The sequence below is a fragment of the Protomyctophum bolini genome (genome assembly GCF_963924005.1).
Source record: "Protomyctophum bolini genome assembly, chromosome: 10".
In the NCBI taxonomy this organism is placed as follows: domain Eukaryota; kingdom Metazoa; phylum Chordata; class Actinopteri; order Myctophiformes; family Myctophidae; genus Protomyctophum; species Protomyctophum bolini.
In genome coordinates this window covers 24,779,762-24,800,553 of record NC_137871.1, presented here as the reverse complement: position 1 = coordinate 24,800,553, position 20,792 = coordinate 24,779,762, and the positions used below count along the sequence as shown (strand labels likewise).

General features: G+C 43.0%; 4 protein-coding genes across 7 annotated transcripts; 2 read left to right on the top strand and 2 right to left on the bottom strand.

Annotated features, from left to right (window-relative positions):
- The first annotated feature begins 242 nt into the window (after positions 1-242).
- Positions 243-5,758, top strand: LOC308322973 (heterogeneous nuclear ribonucleoprotein U-like protein 2). 2 transcript variants are annotated; one of them, XM_080774506.1, is made up of 11 exons: positions 244-1,190; positions 1,395-1,465; positions 1,905-2,156; positions 2,296-2,408; positions 2,548-2,811; positions 2,962-3,084; positions 3,192-3,293; positions 3,502-3,670; positions 4,002-4,229; positions 5,246-5,295; positions 5,391-5,758. In XM_080774506.1, exons 1-11 carry the CDS (start codon positions 496-498, stop codon positions 5,484-5,486), a joined length of 2,163 nt encoding a protein of 720 aa, XP_080630632.1. In that variant the 5' UTR covers positions 244-495; the 3' UTR covers positions 5,487-5,758. The 2 variants fall into 2 exon arrangements, with proteins under 2 accessions (XP_080630633.1, XP_080630632.1); XM_080774507.1 differs by lacking the exon at positions 5,246-5,295 and having other exon boundaries at positions 243-1,190.
- A 153-nt stretch (positions 5,759-5,911) lies between these two features.
- Positions 5,912-12,730, bottom strand: nudt22 (nudix (nucleoside diphosphate linked moiety X)-type motif 22). 3 transcript variants are annotated; one of them, XM_080774508.1, is made up of 7 exons: positions 12,590-12,730; positions 11,962-12,053; positions 10,732-11,434; positions 10,355-10,474; positions 9,928-10,025; positions 7,502-7,595; positions 5,912-6,086 (listed from the first exon to the last, which is right to left on the bottom strand). In XM_080774508.1, the coding sequence occupies exons 2-7, from the start codon at positions 12,045-12,047 to the stop codon at positions 5,943-5,945; spliced, it is 1,245 nt and encodes a 414-aa protein (XP_080630634.1). In that variant the 5' UTR covers positions 12,048-12,053; positions 12,590-12,730; the 3' UTR covers positions 5,912-5,942. The 3 variants fall into 3 exon arrangements, with proteins under 3 accessions (XP_080630634.1, XP_080630636.1, XP_080630635.1); XM_080774510.1 differs by having other exon boundaries at positions 11,962-12,094; positions 12,590-12,722; XM_080774509.1 differs by lacking the exon at positions 12,590-12,730 and having other exon boundaries at positions 11,962-12,544.
- Positions 12,731-13,201: 471 nt separating this feature from the next.
- LOC308322747 (F-box/LRR-repeat protein 12) lies at positions 13,202-15,882 on the bottom strand. Its single transcript, XM_080774153.1, has 3 exons — positions 15,474-15,882; positions 15,229-15,304; positions 13,202-14,953 (listed from the first exon to the last, which is right to left on the bottom strand). The coding sequence occupies exons 1-3, from the start codon at positions 15,572-15,574 to the stop codon at positions 13,922-13,924; spliced, it is 1,209 nt and encodes a 402-aa protein (XP_080630279.1). The 5' UTR covers positions 15,575-15,882; the 3' UTR covers positions 13,202-13,921.
- Positions 15,883-16,028: 146 nt separating this feature from the next.
- Positions 16,029-20,554, top strand: cops6 (COP9 signalosome subunit 6). The gene is made up of 10 exons (XM_080774159.1): positions 16,029-16,325; positions 17,084-17,209; positions 17,770-17,901; positions 17,987-18,075; positions 18,171-18,233; positions 18,338-18,385; positions 18,488-18,602; positions 19,180-19,272; positions 19,671-19,771; positions 20,119-20,554. Exons 1-10 carry the CDS (start codon positions 16,283-16,285, stop codon positions 20,257-20,259), a joined length of 951 nt encoding a protein of 316 aa, XP_080630285.1. The 5' UTR covers positions 16,029-16,282; the 3' UTR covers positions 20,260-20,554.
- The last annotated feature ends 238 nt before the right edge of the window (positions 20,555-20,792 follow it).

The following is a 20,792-nucleotide window of genomic DNA, read 5'->3' as shown; positions in this document are numbered from 1 at the left end:
TATTGGTGTCCAAAACTATTAGTATTTATTCAGAATGTACCCAGAATCAGTCTTTGCCTTGATGGCAGTGTGGGCTTATTGTGGGGGGATCGAGTACAAAGTGGTGTTGACGGTTACTGTACTAGTGGAAAGAAATATATTAAATTGGTTCATACGAAAATAAGTAGGCCCTAAATATAGCCTCCTCCTTTTTTCAAAATGCACGCCCGCTAGTCCGAATGCTGATATGTACCAGTAGATGGTGCTGTAGGCGTAATCTGCTCAAAAACAATCGCAAAAGGATGAAGACGAAAGAGAGTTTAACCAATCACAAGACAACTAGACAAGGCACCATATTGAATTGTGTTTGTTGTTTTGGTGTTGTGGACTTTCACTTGTGTGGTATTTCGCCCGTGTCTTCTTACCGTGTGTTTGGCCGTCTTTTACCGACGTTATCTACTCTAGACTGGTACGGTATATTGCATTAGGAACAAAGATAGCGATAAGTTACGAAAAATGAAGTTAACGGAAATAAAAAAGCTCAAAGTACCGGAACTTCGAGTCAAACTTAAAGAATTCGGACTGGACACCAAGGGACTCAAAGCTGAACTCGTGGGTCGACTGTGGTCTGCGGGTGAAGCCGGATTGCATACGCAATCGAGAGAATGCGACAGCGAAACTGTTAACAGCAGTACAGATGATGGACAAATACAAAACAACTGCTCACCAACAACAACGGCGCCGATAGACGTCGTCGCCACATCGCCCGATCTCCAGGAACCCTATGCCATTGTCACATCGAAGTCGAACGTTACTTCTGATCCAGAACAAAAGTATGTTCCGTCGTGCAAACGTCTGTTTACAAGACAATTCACAGACACTGCCACTCAGACCAGTCCTCAGTCCGGGTCAAGGCAACTGCTTGGTGAGTCGACAATATTGACGCTTATGACAGAAACAGAGCTGCCCGCCGCGTGTCAGACGGTCTCAATCCAACAAGTAGTTCGGGAACACCGGACAACCCTTGTGTCTAGCCCCGTAAGAGCTGATTCAAGCCACGACCCACTGTCCCTGCCGGAGGAGGGGGGAGAGTTGGAGGAAGGAAGGATAAATCATGATGCAGAAGAAGAGGGAGGCATACCTCTCTTTGTGGGGGAGGTCTACAAAGGCAGGTCTTTCTATGAGTTCAAAGAGGAGATTCGGTATAAAAGGTAAGACAAAAGAGAGAGGCCATTGACAGGCTTTGCGTTTGTGCTGGAATCCCTTGAAAATCCTCAAAAATAGTAGATATAAGCTCACAGTGTTACACTTTGTGCCGTGCTGCAAACATCTGCTATTACTGGAAAAAAAATGTCTACTAGGATGAGCTAACTTCACCCTCATGCACCATCTGTTTCTTCCTCCACTACAACCAGGGCCAAATCACCACAGCCTCCGCCAGAGAGAGAGGATGTGGACATGGGAGAGAAAGTCAAACTGGATCGATGTGAGTCTCTCAAAATGACTACATAATGTTGAAGGGAAGCCATGATACAAGTATAATCTCAAAGGTGTTATTTAAATTTGTTCCATTAATTTAGTGCCATAAATGAAATTCTAGAACAAATATACTGTAGGTCTAAAAAATAATACAAATGGGACAAAGGCCTGGCTGTTGCTTAATGTTGAATTTCAGAGCTGTGCCTGTGCCACATCTACCGAAAATTGTTCTTCATTGTTAATGTGTATATTATTCTGCACAAATAATGACCATAGAACTGTAATTCCAGACCAACGTTATGCCAGGTGATTTCAGTAATAATTACATCCCCAGTTTCTGGTTAAAGGGGTTTAGAATTGAATGAAAATGTAATTGATTACACATTATTGGTCTGCATTGGACATTGATGGCATAGATAGTATCATATATGTCGCTCTTCCCACAGATACTTGTGACCTTCACTTTGAAGTGGGTCCTGATGGTTCCTGTGGTCAGCCACGGTTCTGGGATCGTTTCCCACTACTGTGGTCAGGCTGCAGGCTGAGCCATGGAGCTTGGCGAGGCCAGGTGGGATTTGAGGTGAGGCTGGACAGGAAGCTCCTGGTTGCAGGTCCAGAAGAGCAGACGTCCTGTCGAGGCCCGCAGCCTTTCGGCCTGAGAGTGGGATGGTCAGTGGCTGAAAGCCCTCTACTGCTGGGTTAGTACCAGGAACTAGTAGGAAGGACAAGCATTAATTTTAGATTATTTGTTTTGTTTTTTGCATTAAACCTTTCAAGGTACCAAAATAGTTATGGGTCAATCCCATTTTCCCCCCACTCTGGCCTTTCAACTCGCAGGTGAAGAGGACTTATCTTATGCTTACGATAGTCGGGGCAATAAAGTCTCTGATGGAAAGGAGGTGGTGTTTGGGGAACCCTTCTCGGAAGGTGATGTCATTGGATGTTACGCTGTGAGTAAAACTTTCACCTACATGTCTATTTTGTACTGTGGTGTGGTCAGACATATGTAGAATAGTAAAGCATAGTTGTGTCTGTTATTAGAGAGATCATGACATCTGATGTGCGTGTTTTGTTTGTGTACGCCTGTAGTTTTTCTACGAGAGCTGCATTCAACTTTCCTACCATAAGAACGGACGCGCCATGGGGATTGCATTTCAACTGGATTCCAAGGTGCTCCTGGGGCGTGCCCTGTTCCCACATGTCCTCTGTAAGGGCTGCTCCGTCAGCTTTCACCTGGATTCCACAATGCCTCCCTGGTACCCCGGCCCTCCAGGCTGCACCTCACTTGCATCCCTGCCTACAGAAGATATGCTCCGTTCCCCACGGCCCCCTTCACCCATTGGAAAGTGTGAGGTGAGGCGTGGCTGTGGTATTTTGATGGCAAATATGTTGCCTTACATTGAGGCTCTATCTATATGCTGTTACTTTTGTAACATATCCTCCCAGAGAACATTTTCAGATCTCTCATCATTTCTTAAAATCTCTTTCTCTGTCCCTCTCCAGGTGATAATGTTGGTGGGTCTCCCTGGTTCTGGGAAGACTCACTGGGCCAAAGATCACATTAAACAGCAGCCAGGGAAACACTTCAAACTGTTGGGTACCGAGGCGGTAGTCGCCTGTATGATTGTAAGTCTTACTTCTGACCTAGGCAAGCTGCAGTTTAAGCTCCCTAATACTTGACCATTTTGTTATATAAATCAAATGTGATTGATCATCTGTATGTTTGTGTACAGAGTCGAGGCAACAGGGAGAGCCAGCTACAGCAGGCCTCTCAGTGTGTGACTGAGTTGATCAAGATGGCTGCTCACACTCCAGGAAACTATATCCTTGACCAGGTAATTAAAGTATCTAACTCTAACACACAGACTATAGTGAACTCTAAAATGTGAATCATAGTAATATGCAGATAATACATTTCATATGAGTTTTGGTTTAGTTGTATGATAGAATCACGGATATAAATATTAAATTTACAATATCCTATGTCTGTATTTTACTAAAGTGCTGTAAAACACAAATAACAACTATACACTATGTCCTCAGTCCAACGTGCTCTTCTCTGCACGGCGCCACAAGTTGCAGCTGTTCAGTGGCTTCAGGCGAAGGGTGGTGGTGGTCTTCCCCACAGAAGAGGAGTGGCAGAGACGGTTGGAACAGCACCAGAGACGGGAAGGGGAGGAGATCCCAGACACTGCCCTTCTCAAACTACAAGGTCTGACACATTGTGATAGTATTTGATATTGATACAATCCTGGCCTGAGAAGTATTACAGATAAGGTTGCCCCGTAAAACAGCACAATGTAACCTAAACCATAACCATGTTTCATGAACAAACTCCAATACTCCATGCTCTTAAGGCCAAACTGCACCAATGCAACTAGTTGCAACTGCTATTGGGGATAATGGTCGCAAGGAGTTGCATGACCAAACATTGGTGTGGTTTCGGCTTCAGATAATGTCGCTGACACAGAAGGCAGTATCAGAGTATGAAAGGTCTTGCTACTATTCCCCAATGACGTGTCATTGTCTCCTATTCTCTCCAGCAAGTTGCAGTCTGCCAGAGCAGCAGGGGGAGCTCTTGGAGGAGTTGCAGTATGTTGAGCTGCCCAATGAACAGGCACAAGTCCTCCTTCAGAAATATAAAGAGGGGGCACGCGGCATGCTTCCCCCCATTGCCAGACGGGAAAAGAAGAAACCCCGCCTCAGACAGAACAGGCCAATCCCATATTGCCCTCCCCCGACTCATAAGAGCCAATGGAATTGGATGCATGGTCAGTATACACTATACAGGATGACGACAGTATAAGATATTGACAAGATAGCCAATCCCACACCTCGCCACTAGTATGAAATAGCACAAACCTCGCACCTTTGGTATGCAAATTCGGGGGGTGTGCCATTTCGAAGGTGATAGTCACTATACCTGGCCAACGGATATATATATGAAAACAGTGCGTCAAAAGTATTAAGCCAACAATGTTACAAGCAAGTGTGTACAGTGTAAAACATAACTATGGTACAACACGGCGCGTTAAAAGAACGCGCGCGATGGCAATGTTTACAACTTACTGGACGAGTGAGTTGTGCATGCGGACATATCCTTAAGGGAAAGGGGAAACTTAACTTGTCTCTGCAGTAAATAAATGGCGGTTTACTGTTGCAGGCAGCAGGCTAGTTTGTTGTTAGCCACCTATAGCCGAGCTTAACTCATTGCATTCGTCGGTCGGAGATATTAAATAATTAAATGACCACGTGGTTGTTTGACACTGTCAGACTGATGGAGCAGCAGCAGCCAGGTAGGAAACAGGTCGCCCATCTACTGCAGTATGAATCGGCCCGTAAACGCAAACGTATAACGGCGTGTGAGACAAGAGAGAGAAAAGTCACACTCAGATTAATTAATAATTAGTCCATTATCTATTTTAAACCCTTTATTCTGACCTACTTGTATTTCACAAGTACTCAAGTAGGCTTAATAAATTGATAAATTGGCAAACTGAAAGAGCTCTACCACTGCACTAAACACTACAAACACCAACTTTATAAACTTGAAGCAGATCTAATATGTAGGCCATCACATCCAAGATGGCGCCCGTAGGCGTGACAGCAGCCTTGCATGCCCTATTTAGCCTGGTCAGTGGTCACTCCACGTAAACATCAGATGATGATCAGTCTTGTAAGAAGAGTGGTGCTGACAGACAGGTTTCCAGGCTAATTCAAGGAAAGTTGAGCACCTTTGTTTTCAAGCTCTTGTTTTTTAAGTGTTGTATTATTCTGATTTTTGTAGGGCGGGATGGCACAAGGTTGAACCAGCAATCGGGACTGCAGCAAAGATATGTGAGTGTAGCATATTTTGTGTGTGGAGTGCTTAATACATAGCAGCATGAATATACAGCTTCTCATCCTCATGTTTCACAACATTTACATTGCAGAGTAACTTGGGTTATCCAGACCGGGGCTGCTACATCGGCGCGAACTACAACAGCAGCGGTGGAAACTTTGGCTACAACACTTACCAGGGTTACTAGTGAACATGTAAAATTCTAAAAGATGAAACTGAAGAGATGAGCTCTCATTTTTAAAATGGATATCTATCATCTTTAACAAATTAGATAATTTTTAGTATCAGGTTAACCGACAACTTAGTTTGTTTTAGGTTGTCATTAGAGAAAGTAAAAGACGAGTGATTTATTTTGTCACGTGAAACCTGACTAACAGGTGTGAAATGTATGCGACCAGTCACGACCTAGTCGACTCCTTTAAGAAAACTGCTCCAACAAGGAACATTCTATGCTATAGGAATACTAACGGGACAAATCATGTGTTTTTTATGGTACTGCGTTTGATGCTGAAAGTAATCAAAGTATTGAGCAAAAGGTGATCGATTTGCACTCACTGCTTTCAGCAATCAACTTTAATCTGCCTTGTAGTTTGTAAATATTAGACACACAAATATGTTTAATATAAATTTTATTACTTTAAATTCACAATGTGATGTGAGTCTGAGAAGGACTGCAGCTGTCTTGTTCTTCATCAGGCATCACAAGTTGATAAAGCAATACTGCCCCCTTGGCTGAAGGACACAGCTCTGACCATAGAGGGCGGTCTCTATCCAACTGTAAAATGTCCTTCAAAACCAAAACATACAAAATACAATTTGTAATGTAAAACATTTGATAATACACTAACAATGTTTTGAATCGATCAATTTTAAGAGTTTTTTATTTTATTACAGGCCATTTGGTTATTCTGTATGACTGCTATACCTTCACACATCTATAGAGAGATCTTGTGTTTAATGTTACTTTGCGCTACTACAGAACCTTTGCATAGAGCTTCACATGAAATAGGTCTGGTCTACTGGATACCTGTAATGTATACTTTGAAAACGACTAGTAGCCTACTTTGGTTCTGCTTGGCATCTGTTGGCAACAATGTGACGGGTATTAACCTATTAAAAGTACCAAAAGCACTATATTGGTTTCTTTGCATTCACATTAGCATTGTCCTGTTTGTTGACTAGGGTTCATGCCATTTCACTTTTAAGTGGGTGATTCCAAAATTATAAATTGCATAGCTGATGTGTGACACAACTCTGATTGAGTCTCCATTAGACCAGGGGTTCTCAACCCGTGTGTCGCCAAATTATTTTGGGGGGGTCCCCAAATTTTTACAACTGAATGGCTGGAAAATGGAAAATAAGAGTTTGCATAAACTTTCCTTAATGATTAAATCTGGTTTCAGTATTCATTTTATGTATTTTGAATTTTCTCTACTAAGGTTATTTTTGGGGGTCGCGAGGCCAAAGCATTTCCAGGGGTCCCCAGCCAAAAAGGTTGAGAACCCCTGCATTAGACCAATGTGTTAAACATCCTGGCTGGCTGAATCACCATGCCTTTAGTAGTACCATAAAGTAATGCTACTGATTACAATGACACATTTCTCTATTGATTAAAGGCCTTTCTCTGCCCATCCTTCTCCCATTGTTTATTGTGTTTAGTTTAGTGGGGTGGAGGTGAGCAGGCCGGGTCGACATATGCCATTACTGGGCAAGACACTTGCCTTGTGTCTGACACCTGACTTGTGGGTTTCATGATGTGTTCTGCTCCCCCCATCAAACAAATTACATTGGAGCGCAAGACAGGACAAACGCAAGACAGGTGTCTTGAATTTGTGAATGCAGCCCAGTAAGGGCATATGTCGACCCCACCCGTTCACCTCCGCCCCACCCCCTCCTGGTGCTGTGGCCATCTTGTGTGTGTGTCAGTCACGGAGGGATAGTTAAGGCCTATTCATAGTCTGGATTTTCGGTGGTGAGGTGACAACCGCTCCGGTGGAGCGTGATGAGCTGACCACCGGAGCTGAAATAACGTTGAGCGGTGGTGAGTAAAAACAGAGAGAAGGGCTGGAGCGGTGGCGGTGGTTTGCTCTTCACCGCAGCTCGTGATGTCATGTAGTTTGGCGGTCAACTAACCACCGAAAATCGAGACTATGTATGAGCCTTTACTTGTGAGTAGTAATGAATAATGATGACATTACTCACCATTCTGCTGAGGAATACAATATCTGTAGATTCATGGGCCTCCAGTCCTCCTCTCCAGTACAACTCCTTGACCTCATCAGATGTTAGTGAACAGCTGAGACACACACACACACACACACACACACACCTTGTTATGGAAGCTGCAGTATGTCATAATGCATGGTATTGTTTGTCCATTCTATTTAAATGGCAAATTAACTTGCACAAATTAACAGCTTTTGATTCAGGCTCAAACCTCTGACACTATTTCAGACACAGAACTGTGTTTGTTCAATTCTAATGCCACATATATACAATAGCCCCCAACACTGGAAAACTATGGTTAAGTGGGGAAAACACCCACGATTAATTGTAACAAAAAATATATATACTCCAGCGTTTACTTGCCTATTCGATTACAGTTACTAAATTAGTTGGACTAGCAGAGTGAATGAACAAATGATCCCATTTAATCATAAGATTAATTTCTCAAAACATCTTGTAGCACCAAAAGTAATATTGGGGAAATACAGTTTATAATAGACGTATTTGGTAAATATGTAATTAGATTTTGTCAATATTGCCCAGTCCTGGGTAAATGTTAACGAAAGGGACATGGCAAGAGACTATAGCACACACAGGACAATAGAATAGAAACGACAAATCAAAGACAATAAGCAAAGATGGCAGCAGAGGAAAGCTTGTATCCTAAATGTGTACATGTCTATCAATAATTGCAGCTGACCTGTGAATGAATAGTTCTATGGGCAATTAGGAAAAGTCATTAAAAAACTGGGTTAGTATGGATTTATTAGCATGTGATGTGACTAACATGCATCTTCATTCTCCGGTGGATGACTACTGACATTGCTGATTTGTTGGCCCCTCCTCTAGCTTCCTCCTGCACTACTTCCTGCTTATGCTCTACTAGCTTATGCTTATCTATCAGCCATCACCCGGCCTAAGAGTTTGAAGGAGAATAGTCCCATTGGCCAGTTTCTCTGTACTTGTCTTTAACCCATTAAGAAGACCTGAAGCCAATTCTACGAATGCCGTCGAAATCAGGATCACACTTTCAAGAACATTTCAAAAATAGCAGATGTACAAGCTCACAGTGTGGCACAAAGTGACTCGCAAAAATCTAAAATGACAGATAATGCCAGGTCATACTTCTTAATCTTTTCTGAGAGAGCAACAAATGATCATGCTTTCCACTACTTTCTCATCAAACTTTTTCTGCAAGCTGATAGCATTATTTCCTTCATCTACTGATATTCCAAACATCAGCTTGGTAGTTCAATTTTGTATCATTGTTAAGACTACATGTACAGGGTAACCCAGGTTATTTTGCATCGTGACATGAGCTGTGCGACCTGTCCTTATTTCAAGACTACATGTACACATACATAGGCTTCCAGAGTACTACCATGGTATTACCTCCTCCAAAGTTCAAATTAGTATTAGTCCAAAGTTTAACATTTTCCTTGATTAAACAAGACTGAGCTTCTGTTCTTCCCAGCTAAGTCCTGCCCTATGCGGGAGCTAACTATCTCCGTAAATCCATAGACAACGCCCTGGTAAAGTCTGTCCCGACAGCCAGGAACCTTGGTGTTGTCCTGGACAGTCAGCTCTCGTTCAAAACACACATCACAGCTGTCACTCGATCCTGTAGGTTTACACTCTATAACATACGACGAATTAGACCGTTCCTCACCCAGGAGTCAGCCCAGCTCCTAATCCAGACAACAGTCTTGTCAAAACTTGACTATTGTAACTCCCTCCTTACTGGCCTACCGGCATGTGCACGTAAGCCCCTCCAACTGATCCAAAATGCCGCAGCTCGCTTGGTCTTCAACCAGCCAAAATTCTCACACGTCTCCCCCCTTCTTCGCTCCCTCCATTGGCTCCCGGTCGCTGCACGCACACAATACAAAACTCTGATGCTGGCATTCAAAGCAACCAAAGGCATGGCTCCCCCATAACTTACAAGTATGATCTTACCCTACAAACCCTCACGCACACTCAGATCAGCCAACGCAGGGAAGCTGGAAGTACCTTCACTAAAAACGCCGGGACAACGCTCCACGTGTCCCAAACTCTTCTCCCTTCTGGCTCCAAAACTATGGAATGCACTTCCCATCACAATCAGAACTGCAGCCTCACTCCCAATCTTCCGCCGTAGTCTGAAAACCCACCTCTTCAGACTCCACCATGGCCCGTAGCACTAGCCCCTTAGATAGCACTTTATGTAGACTTAGATAGTATTTTAAATATAGCACTTTATGTAGACTTAGATAGTATTTTAAACAGACTTATAGCATGTTACGTAGACAGCACTAGAATTGCATTTTATGTAGTCATAGCACTTTATAGTACACATGTATAATATAGTATGTATAGTTTACATAGATTGGTTTGGGAGAACTAGTCGAAGCACATGCAAGTACCTGATATAGAACTCTGCACTTGGTCTGCCTGCACTGGTGTGGTTCAGAGCAATGCCCATCAAGACAGGCTCGCCCAGGGAACTCAGTGGAACATTCACCTTGAAATGGAAAAAGAGAGAGAAAGCGAGGAGGAAGAAAATTACAATGACAAGGCTTGGATCCAAAGTTTGATCAATTCATGAACACCAGTGCTTTATTAATACACTAAAGTGTTATTAGTTTGTAGTTCACATCATCACATATTTTCATTAACACGTTCAGGCTCAACAAAGTGAGTCATCTCAGGCCTGAGTCTTGGCTCAGTCCTTTACTCCTTTTAAGCTACCCCCAAATTGCATACTATCCTCCTGTCCAACACACTAAGATTTTTTCCCCACAAATATTTCAAATGCATTTTACTCCTTAGGTCATGCATAGAAAAGCACACCTCATCTCTGATCTCAGCACACACAGAAGAGAAAAGCTCGGAGATCACTGCCCCCTGCCTCTGCTGTAGCATGGCAATGTTGATCTGGTCTTCAGACGCACCCTGGTCCAGACACACTGCCTGAAGAAAGCAGAGAACACAGTGATGGTATGAATAAAAGCTCAGATGTGGTGAAAAAGTCAGTTGGACTGTAACATGATGGTGTGACTTACTAAGAGGATTTTAAAATAAAGTTGAAAGAATATCAGAGATGCGTTGAAGGGAGAGATGCTACAAATATGACTCAATGATAGAAATAATTTAACAATAAAAGAAGCATCTTCTAAAAGTCCTTAAAATGTCCAAATTAAACGAAACCACATGGCCTTTCTCTTCACCTTAGGTTCTGGGTGTCCCCCAGGGATGTCCAGCAGCCCCCCTGCTTCAGCCACCTTCTGGCTCCTCCTGATCAGCACCACCTGTCCATCGCGCGTACACAGAACCCCTCCTACACCAAGAGGCTGGGCCAACAGCGCCAGAGGATCCCCAAACTCTGCCTCCCCGCGACAACGTAGTCCCCCTGCTTGGCGGGACCAATTTGTCCCCAAGAAGTCTTTATAGCATGTAAGGCCTAGTCTCAGAGTGAGGACAGAACCTGCATTTCTAAGGTCCATGTTTCTGTGAGGACATGGAGACGTGTTGGTCGTGACACCTTCAGATGCGCTGCAGTCAGGGTAAGGCTCGACAGGTGCATTCTCTTTCTTCTCATTGTACCTTTGAAATACACCTACAGGTCCATGTCCTTTTTCTAAATTCTGTGTGGTTGACTTGGACAAAAACACATCCCGTCTTTGATCACAGTGTGGTCTCAGACAGTTGTCACCTGCACAGTCTAAAGATGGTGACTGGGCCAGGAGAGTGGAGGGGGGATCTTTGGGAGAAGAGAACAAAGACTGTGACGGAAGAGGTTCGGGCAGGGCCATACTGAAGGAGTGAAGTCTAAATTTGGCTCCATTGAAAAGCCACGGCTCCCTGGATACCCGCTGTATCCAAACTTCCTCTATATGCCGTTCTAGACCCTCATCTGTCTGTCTGTTAAACCTTGCAGAGGTTTGGAACAAAGACAAGAAAATAAATTAATGCGATTGGTAGAAGCTTAGTAGGTCTCTAAAGCAGCAATCTGGATTTTATTAACACAATATAACTTCCCTACTTTTCCACTGAGAAATGTATAGCTAAAATAATTGATGAAGTGTATATAACTATAACTCTTGAACCAAGAAATCAATTATTTGACAGAAACTTAAAAGTCAAGCCTTTTATATTTGTACAATGTCTGATCATAGTTTAACTGTCCATTTGCAACATGCCACCATTCAATGCACATGTCATATATGTAAATATAGTGTCAGTGGCACTATATATGTTCTCTAGTGCAAACAAATTTGCACTAGAGAACTGATTGCAAATTTGTTCATAGGTGTGGTCTATTTTTCAAAGCCAAATTCCTTGTGATTCTGTCTGTCTGTGTTGCATGTGGTGTGGGAGAAACCACAGTAAACCCAGCCAATATGGTGTGCATGAGAGTACATGAGAAGATGACAAATGTAAAAAATGTTGTGTCTTACCTGTCAGAGAGTTCCACCTGCACTTGGGATTCCCTCAACCCACGCCAGGCTGCACAGTGCAGTAGTAAAGAAATCTCGGGGTCCATCGGACACTATAGATTATAGGTTGATAGGTTCTTGCTCATCACTAGCCCTAGAATGACTCTGTTGTTACATACATTGCAAAGTGATATTCTGTGTGAAGTTATATGAATGATCAGACATTCTAGGTCTAGCTCATCACAAACTCAGCGTGCTTAATATTTTCTGATAAATTGAAAATGGTGGACCCTGTTGTAAATAAGTGTATATGGATCGTCCACAGTTTTTGTATTGACTTGTGCTTTCGTTTGAAATGTACCCATTCGGCATACTGTGAAATAAAAACTTAAATCAATAATGTTTGACTTGTTTGTCATGACTTCAGTATCGTTAGTAGTTCGTGTCATTTTCACAGTATGGTAAAAGGACTGAAACAGGTGATTCCTTTAGAAATCACTAAGCAAACTTCTGTGACGGATATTTCTGATAACAAAAACTTAAACATTGTAGTGTATTACATAGATACCATATAGCCTACGGTATAATAATTATAAGTTAACCAAGTTACGCTAGAAATGTCAGACGACTGGGAAACGTAAACACTGACCTGCGGAGTATGACGGAGTTTCTATTAGACCGAGAGCTCGTAAACTCGTTACCTACTTGTGCACATATTAGCCTTAGCCACAGCATACGTGTCATTTATATGAATCTAACCTGACATTTAAATCTGTGTCCGACTCGTTTGGTAGGATAATGGCACTTCCTGGTCTTGTGTTTTTGAGTTGTCCTTTAGCGCCACCGCGTGACTGGCCTGGATTGGTCCTGTTCCACACAAAAGAGCTTCATTGGTCCATTAAACTTCGCGTCAACATTTTCTATTTTCTGTGCTCACATCCGTTCTAGAGCTTGTATCCGGTAACACACGCACACGCGCCCATGCACGCGCCCATCTAATCTAGTATACAAAGTGAATTTATTCCTCATTCCTGGCTGTCTAGGTTCATTCCTAGTCTATGACTGGTGTTTTTCTTTGTCATGAATGTTTTACAAACCTGTTATAACAGCTGGATTGAGAATCTGAAGACAGGGTTTATTAGATATTTTGGCTGGGCAGTGCAGATTCCAATATTTTATTCAGAATGATCTTAATTCTTCATCGAGATTTAGATATTCAAGAGATCTCTAAAAGTGTTTTTCCCCCCATAAAAAGGTACTCAACAAGATGAACATGACAGGATACTTTATCTTTATTTATTCAAAATAAAGTTAAAATGAAAGTCAGGTTTAAATGAAACAGTTCAATTCATGAATACAGATCTCATAAACATAATTTCTTTCACGCTAATTGGCCACAGATGGTTGGCCACATTATTTCAGTTAAAATAGACTAATACAGATCTCATACATAATTTCATTTGAGTAAAATAACCACAGATGGCCATATCATTTCAGTTAAAATATAGACAACCAAAATAAATTTGGTTACATTACATTGGTCTCTTATCTAAAATGAATTTAGGCACAAAGAGTTAATAAGGTGAGGTTACTTAAAAGGGTTGTCCTACAATGCAGGTTAACCTACATGACATCATCATATGCTGTGCTTCTTTAAAACCAATAAGAACAATCAAACACCTGCTTATAACAGATTATTTTGTGAGCGGGGAGAGGGAATCAGGAAACAGCAGAATCATTGTAAGATTCAGTGGTGTGCAATTCAGACTCACACCTGCTTCTGTGATGATAGTAATGGTGAAAGTATTTACTCTTTAGTTTTATCCAACAACTGAGTTCAAGTGGGTATGATCATGGAAAAAGAGTATTATTGTGTGCATGTGTCCGGATTTGAGAAAACATTTAATGCACAGGAATTATGGCTAAAGAAACATTGGAACTTTAACAAACAGTGTGATTTGATGCTGTGCCTTAAATTAATCTATTCTGAATTAAACTGAAGAACAGAGCAATTGGTGAACGCTAGTGTGCAGCGAGGCAGCACAGCAGCCAGTGAACGACGGAGACTTGGAATGGGATCGTTCTCATCGAGCTTCTTGTTGTCATCACCTTCACCAGATCCACCTGCAGCTTCTCCACTGTTCCGCTCCTCCTCACCTTCACCCTCACCCACTGACGGACACTGACGAGGCTGGAAGAAGACACCAGAAAACTCCAGTGCACACAGCCCGCGCAGCATCCTGCAACTCCGTACAACTTGCATTTCACTTAGTGTGCAGTCCCAGAGGCACAGACGACGGAGGTCTTTCAGGCGGCTAGCACATAGCAGGCCTGGCCCTACCTCCTTCCCACCCAGGCTCAGCTCCGCCAGTCCAAGCCATCCTGTGCCTAGGCCCAGGGAGGCCATCTGTAACTGGTAACCCACCTGTCCAGTGATGCCTAATTCCAGGAACTTGAGGCTGGTCAGCCCTTCTACACCAGAGTTATTCTCCTTGGCAGCACAGTTCCTAAGGCCATTAGCAGTCACACGAAAGGTGTCACGCAGCTCCAACCGTTCGAGTCTCTCCCATGAGGTCAGACTCTGCAGGTGTTGGTCCGTGAATGAGGGAACACCGTGAAGCATTAGTCTCTCAATACCAATCCCTGATGGGGAGACATGCTTTTTTCCTGCCTGGCTCCGTCCTTGTTTCTGAGGACCAGCACTTGGTGTAGATCCCTCAGTAGTTCCACTTGGGAGGCTCTGGGCAAAAAAGCCAGATGGAAGCTCACAGCCACGCAACTCCAGCACCTTCAAAGTGGGAGGCAAGAGCTGACAATTGGGCAGGCCTCTCAAGTCTGCATACAGCAGATATACTTTGCTCAGACGTGGACACTTGGTGGACAAGGCTTTGAGCCATGGCTCTGATAACAAGATGCCCTTTCGAGCAGAGAGCAGTAACCCTCGCAACCGCAGACATCTTAGTCCACAGCCCAAATACTGCCGCAGGAGGACCCAAAGTATGCGAGATGTCACCTGACCCACAATGATCACCAGGGAAGGGAAATCCAGTTGAAGAATGAACACAGCAGTGGAGGAAGCAGAGGACAAATACAATAATACAATCAGTGTTTAATCTGAATTTATCAGCATAGATTTAAACATAGATGGGTTGTGATTGCACATGGCATGATGTAGTTATTAAATTACAGATTCAAGTCTACGGGAAGTAAAGACTAATGGTCAGATTGAGGTTCTTTACTTGGTATGAAAAGGCTTTAATAGAATCAAAACATTGAAAAATACGTTACCCCTTTCCATGCTGTGAGATCAACAAGTCTCCAAAGTCTTTGGTCTTTTACAAGACGTCTCCATCTCTTACACACCCTAAAATAACATAATAAGGCAAAAGCATAATGACATGTGTTACAGTCTCGACTCGACCATGGAGGATTGGCCCCGAGTCTCTCGACACGCGACCCTATGCACGCGACAAAGGATTCTGGCTTTAATGTCTAAAGGAAAAATGAAAAGGCAAGCTTAAACTCTTCATTACCTTCCAGCTCGGACCAGTTCTCGTACACTAAGGTGTGATAAGATATCAATCAAAATGTTCTCAGGGAAGTAGTCCAGGGTGCAGATTTTGAAATCATCCATTTTGTAAACAAAATTCTTGTACACGGACTAAATTTCCAGACGCACAGCACGTTGCATTTGAATCAGGAATCCCTAAGAAACGATCGCTAATGGGAAAAGAGTACCTAGATAACAGATTCAGAACAAAAACGTAGTCCCGTCGCGTTTGGTCAGTAAAAGTACATGTTTGTCGATATCCAGTGCTGGTGTGTATTCCACTGTTGCTAAATTTAACATTTAGCATTACTAGGTAGGCCTACTTGTTGTAAACACACACAGAAATGCACCAGCATTGCCACCTTGCGTTCGCGCTGTGAAAAAGATCACCCTTTCTTCCCCATAACCAGGAGGGATGCGCTGTGATTCGTTAGTTAGTTGTCATGTCAACGGAGTTCTTATGCGTGGGGGGGGGATATGGAACGGAAATAATTTAAATGATGTTGACGAAATGAACGAATACGACTTCGTAGTAGTTCGAGGTGACAGACAGCATTCAGCATTGTCTAAAAAACAAACTGGACACCCGACATTCAGCAACTACAATGACGTGACGTAACGTAAAATTAAGAGTTCTAGTCATAAATCATGTTGTTATAAGTGCAACCAGACTCCAGAGTGCAACCAACTAAATAACCAATCACCGGGCGGCCGGTCGTCCCTCCCAGCCCTGCGATCTGAACTCTACCATTTTCATTGAACACTTGCGCTTGCGTGTTTACTTGTGTCAAGATGGCGACGAGCAACGGTGGAGGGATGGAGGTGGATGGGGCAGGTGAGTTTCTCCCAAACAACTACGTTTTCGACCGATAGTAGGTTGAACCTGAATGGAAACGGCCCCGTATGCGTGATCCTTGGGCATCCGTTCTGTAGGTGCACGTTCTGTGATCTTTGACAAGAGTGGCGGGTGTGCTAATACCCTGCTAAGAGCAATGCTGGCTAACGCAAGCTAACTGAAAACTGTCAACAAATGTATGGCTCTACTAACCGAGCGCCTCCTCTGCATGGAAACGCCCGCATGGACAGCTGTGCTTGTCATGATGGCAGATGTGTTTTTTTCTAGATTCACTGTCTTTAACGTTAACACTAGTCCTGTTGGCGTGATTTGCCCAACACACTACTTCTGCTAATGCTGTGGATCTCAAAGGTCCTTGAGGGGGTTCCCATTCCCAACCAAATTTGTTAATATAGGCCTACCGGTAGCATACAATCTGTTTGACCACTTTAACCATTAATATCCATCGGCTATTGAAAATGTCAATAACAACACATCTTTCAAAGGGGTCCCTGGCACAAAGACGGGGTCCGTGTGGTCAAATACATTTTGATTTTGGTGTCTTTGACATCATGTAATCTGAGGAGTTTGCAAACCACTGTACTAAACCAATAACTGCATCTGTGTCGTTGGCTAATAGCAGATGTACACGCTCACAGCACCTTGTGTATCTTGAAAGTGTGAGAACTACTGATTTAGAAGGCATTGTAGAATCTTATCTGCCTCAGGTCTTAATGGACTTAATGTGTGTCTTACAGCCAGCCCCAGTGTTATGGCCTCGGGGGTCACCGGGAGTGTTTCTGTGGCCCTGCACCCTCTCGTCATCCTCAACATATCAGACCACTGGATACGCATCCGCTCCCAGGAGGGTCGGCCGATGCAGGGTACAATGTTTATTCATGTGAAAATACCAGTGCATGGAGAGCCACAGCATTATTATATGTACATTGAGTCTCTCACTGACGCCCTGTGGGGGCACGCCTCCGCTGCTCTCTAGCAAAATTTCCCACTGTCGTGGAGGGTTAGAATTCCCAGAAAATGAACACAACCAGGTAGCTACCCACTGAAACAAAGCTTGCTAGACCCTATGAAAAAGTATATTATCCAAGTTGGGAAGCGTCTCAGTTCCCCAGCTTCTCTCTAAAAATTCACTATTTCTGTCATGAAATAAAATGCGGTGAAGTGGATTGGCACGGGAACAACCGGAAATGCCGTTAGCGTAGTGGAAGAAGTTACTGTCTGGTACATTGCTTTATTAAAATGGCACAAAGTGCATTTTAGAGAGAAGCTGGGGACCTGAGACGCTTCCCAGCTTTGATAATAGACTTTTACCAAGGTCTAGCAGGCTTTGTTTCAGTGAGTAAACCCTCGCACGGCAGTGGGAAAATTCAGGAAACTGACAAAACTACTTGCCACACTTAACAGTGTTTCTCTTTGTGCCCAGTGATTGGAGCCCTTATTGGTAAGCAGGAGGGGAGAAACATTGAGGTGATGAACTCCTTTGAGTTGCTGTCCCACACTGTGGATGACCGAGCACATATTGACAAAGAGTATTACTACACCAAGGAAGAACAATGTAAGTGTTTTCTGTGCCTGGGATTGAACCCTTGACCTTGTGGTCCATAGGCGAGTGCTTGCTAATATTTCTGCTTGCATCTCAGTCAAACAGGTCTTTAAAGAAATGGAGTTCCTGGGCTGGTATACCACTGGAGGGCCCCCAGACCAGTCAGACATACACATTCACAAGCAGGTATGGAATTGAATTCAAGTCAAGTTAACATTGTGGTTTTCTGTGTCCGTGAGCTGGTCAATTTGATCCATTTGCATATGTTTCTTCTGCTACAGGTGTGTGAGATCATTGAGAGCCCTCTATTTCTCAAGCTCAACCCAATGACCAAACACACAGATGTGAGTCCCTCAGCTTTTTCTATTGCAAAGATGCACATGTAGCGATGCTGTATATTTGCTGAATTTGCCCACACTTGATTCAAATTCCGCTTCTCTGCTTTCAGCTTCCCGTTAGTGTATTTGAGTCTGTGATCGACATAATCAATGGCGAGGTACAGTTTTTATTGAACAGGCACACATATCGGTGAACTTAATGTTTCATTCTTCATGCTCAGTCCTTCCTCTGACATTGTCACTTTGTCTTTTGATGGCAGGCCACCATGTTGTTTGCTGAGCTCACCTACACTCTCGCCACAGAGGAAGCAGAAAGAATTGGTGTCGACCATGTAGCTCGCATGACAGCCACTGGCACAGGGGAAAACTCGACAGGTAAGATCTGCTTAGCCTGCTATGCTCATGGCATCTACATGCCTCCCAGTGTCCCAGAATCAGCTACATTCATTTCCATAGAATACCGAAGCCAGTACTCTGGCAATATCTAGCAACTGTAATCATATAGCCTTTTCAAATCATATAATATAAGAACTGTTCCAAAATGATGCAACGGTACTCGGAAGTAGCGTTGGAAAACTACATTAGAGATCATGTGATTCACTCCATCAGAAACATTTCCAAGATTCCTTAGATTTCATGACATTTCGCTGTCATGTTTAACTATAAATATTAAGTTAAGATGTGTGTAGTTAGTGAATGAAGCTACACAAATCACATTAGTGGTGAATCTAGTAATCTACACTGTACAGGCTGGGCTGTGTGCGTGTGCTTGTCCTAGTCTGGTGACAGTCTGCGGCTCCTTTAGCCAATTAGAAATTGCTATTTTTATAAACATTTAACCAATAAGAACAAAATATCTTCACAAGAACAATTACTAACTTGCCGCAATAGTTAAATTAGTTCAGATGGACTTTGTATGTGATGCCTTCCTCCCCCTTTCCATATCGGTTAGTGGCTGAACACCTCATAGCCCAACATAGTGCAATCAAGATGCTTCACAGCAGGGTGAGGATCATTCTGGAATACGTCAAAGCAGTGGAAACAGGTGAGATATGGTGTGACATGATGGACGAATGAGGGAACTTCAGGGAAGTATGTTGAAATATTCCTGGAAAACGGGTGTTCTGGCAAAAAGAGTTGTCCTCACTTTGATGCCATTATTAAGACCTGAGGTTGATTCTACAAATGCCTTCTAAATCTGTAGTTCTCAAACCTTTTTCGTGCCATGGACCCCCAAATTGATATGCATTTGGCCGCGGACCCCCCATCTGAAATGTTTTGTGACGGATAATGTAGCCATGAGTGTTGACTCGGCCAACCAACATATTTTATTGCACCATTTCCTGACTGGATTCTACGATTGTTAACTGGAAATTAAATTGCCATATTTGTTCATGAATTATTTAGTCATTTTGCTTTCTCATCCCGCTCTGTGCAAAACAGGTGAGGTGCCATTTAATCATGAGATCCTGCGAGAAGCCAATGCCCTGTGCCATAGACTGCCTGTTCTCAGCACTCTCAAATTCAAGACTGACTTCTATGATGTAAGTTCTCTCCCTCACACGAAACACACACGAAAATCCACACTCATAGATCATAGCGCTAAATCACAATGCATGTTACAGTCTGACCATATTTCAGGCCAGTTTATTCAGATCAGAGTAATATAGTAAGAGAGTGGTGACACTAGCGTTGACTCCCATTGTAACAATGGAATGTGGAAGTGCTCATTTTATCTCAATGGGATAGTTCCAGCCATAGGAGCAATGTTTGGAACTATACCCCATAGGGACCCGCTTTGCGGCGAGATCAAAGCGTGACGCTACTCTCCTACTCTACACTCTGAGACAGAGAAGTTGCTGTCTAACATTTGCATCCCTCTCCCCCATAGCAATGCAATGACGTGGGCCTCATGGCCTACCTGGGCACCATCACCAAGACCTGCAACAGTATGAACCAGTTCATCAACAAGTTCAACGTCCTGTACGACAGACAGGGCATTGGTCGAAGGATGAGAGGACTTTTCTTTTGAGTTAAAGGGGAATTAAAGGGGGGATGAGATAGAAGAAGACAAAAAAGAGGTCACAAACACTGCAAATGTTTTATTTGCTTAGGATATTCTTTTCTCTCAGTTTTGTTTTTTGTTTTTTTGGGGATGGGGGGGTATTTTTTTATTGACTCAAAAAATCTTTGGAGTTTCTCGGAGAGCACTTGATTTATACCCCTCAGTCAGGAAGGATACAATGTACATGAACCAGAATGTTATTTTATCCCCTTTGCTTTGTTATTTCATGTTTACGTATGTAATAAATGATCTGCTGATTTTTTTTCCTTTGTTCTTGTGGCACTTGAGATCTCCGATTTCTCACTTATAAATGAATGTCGAGCCGATAAAGTTCAAACATTCAACTGGACACCACAAAATGAAGACTAAACTTTAAAGCAAATCTTTATTTTGAATGTAATTTTGCTAACGCAAAAAAGCTGGTTATTAGATTTTGTTTTTGAAGGGAAAGAATTCTTCCTCTACAAAGCAAAACAATAAAAATGCACTCCCACGCCTCT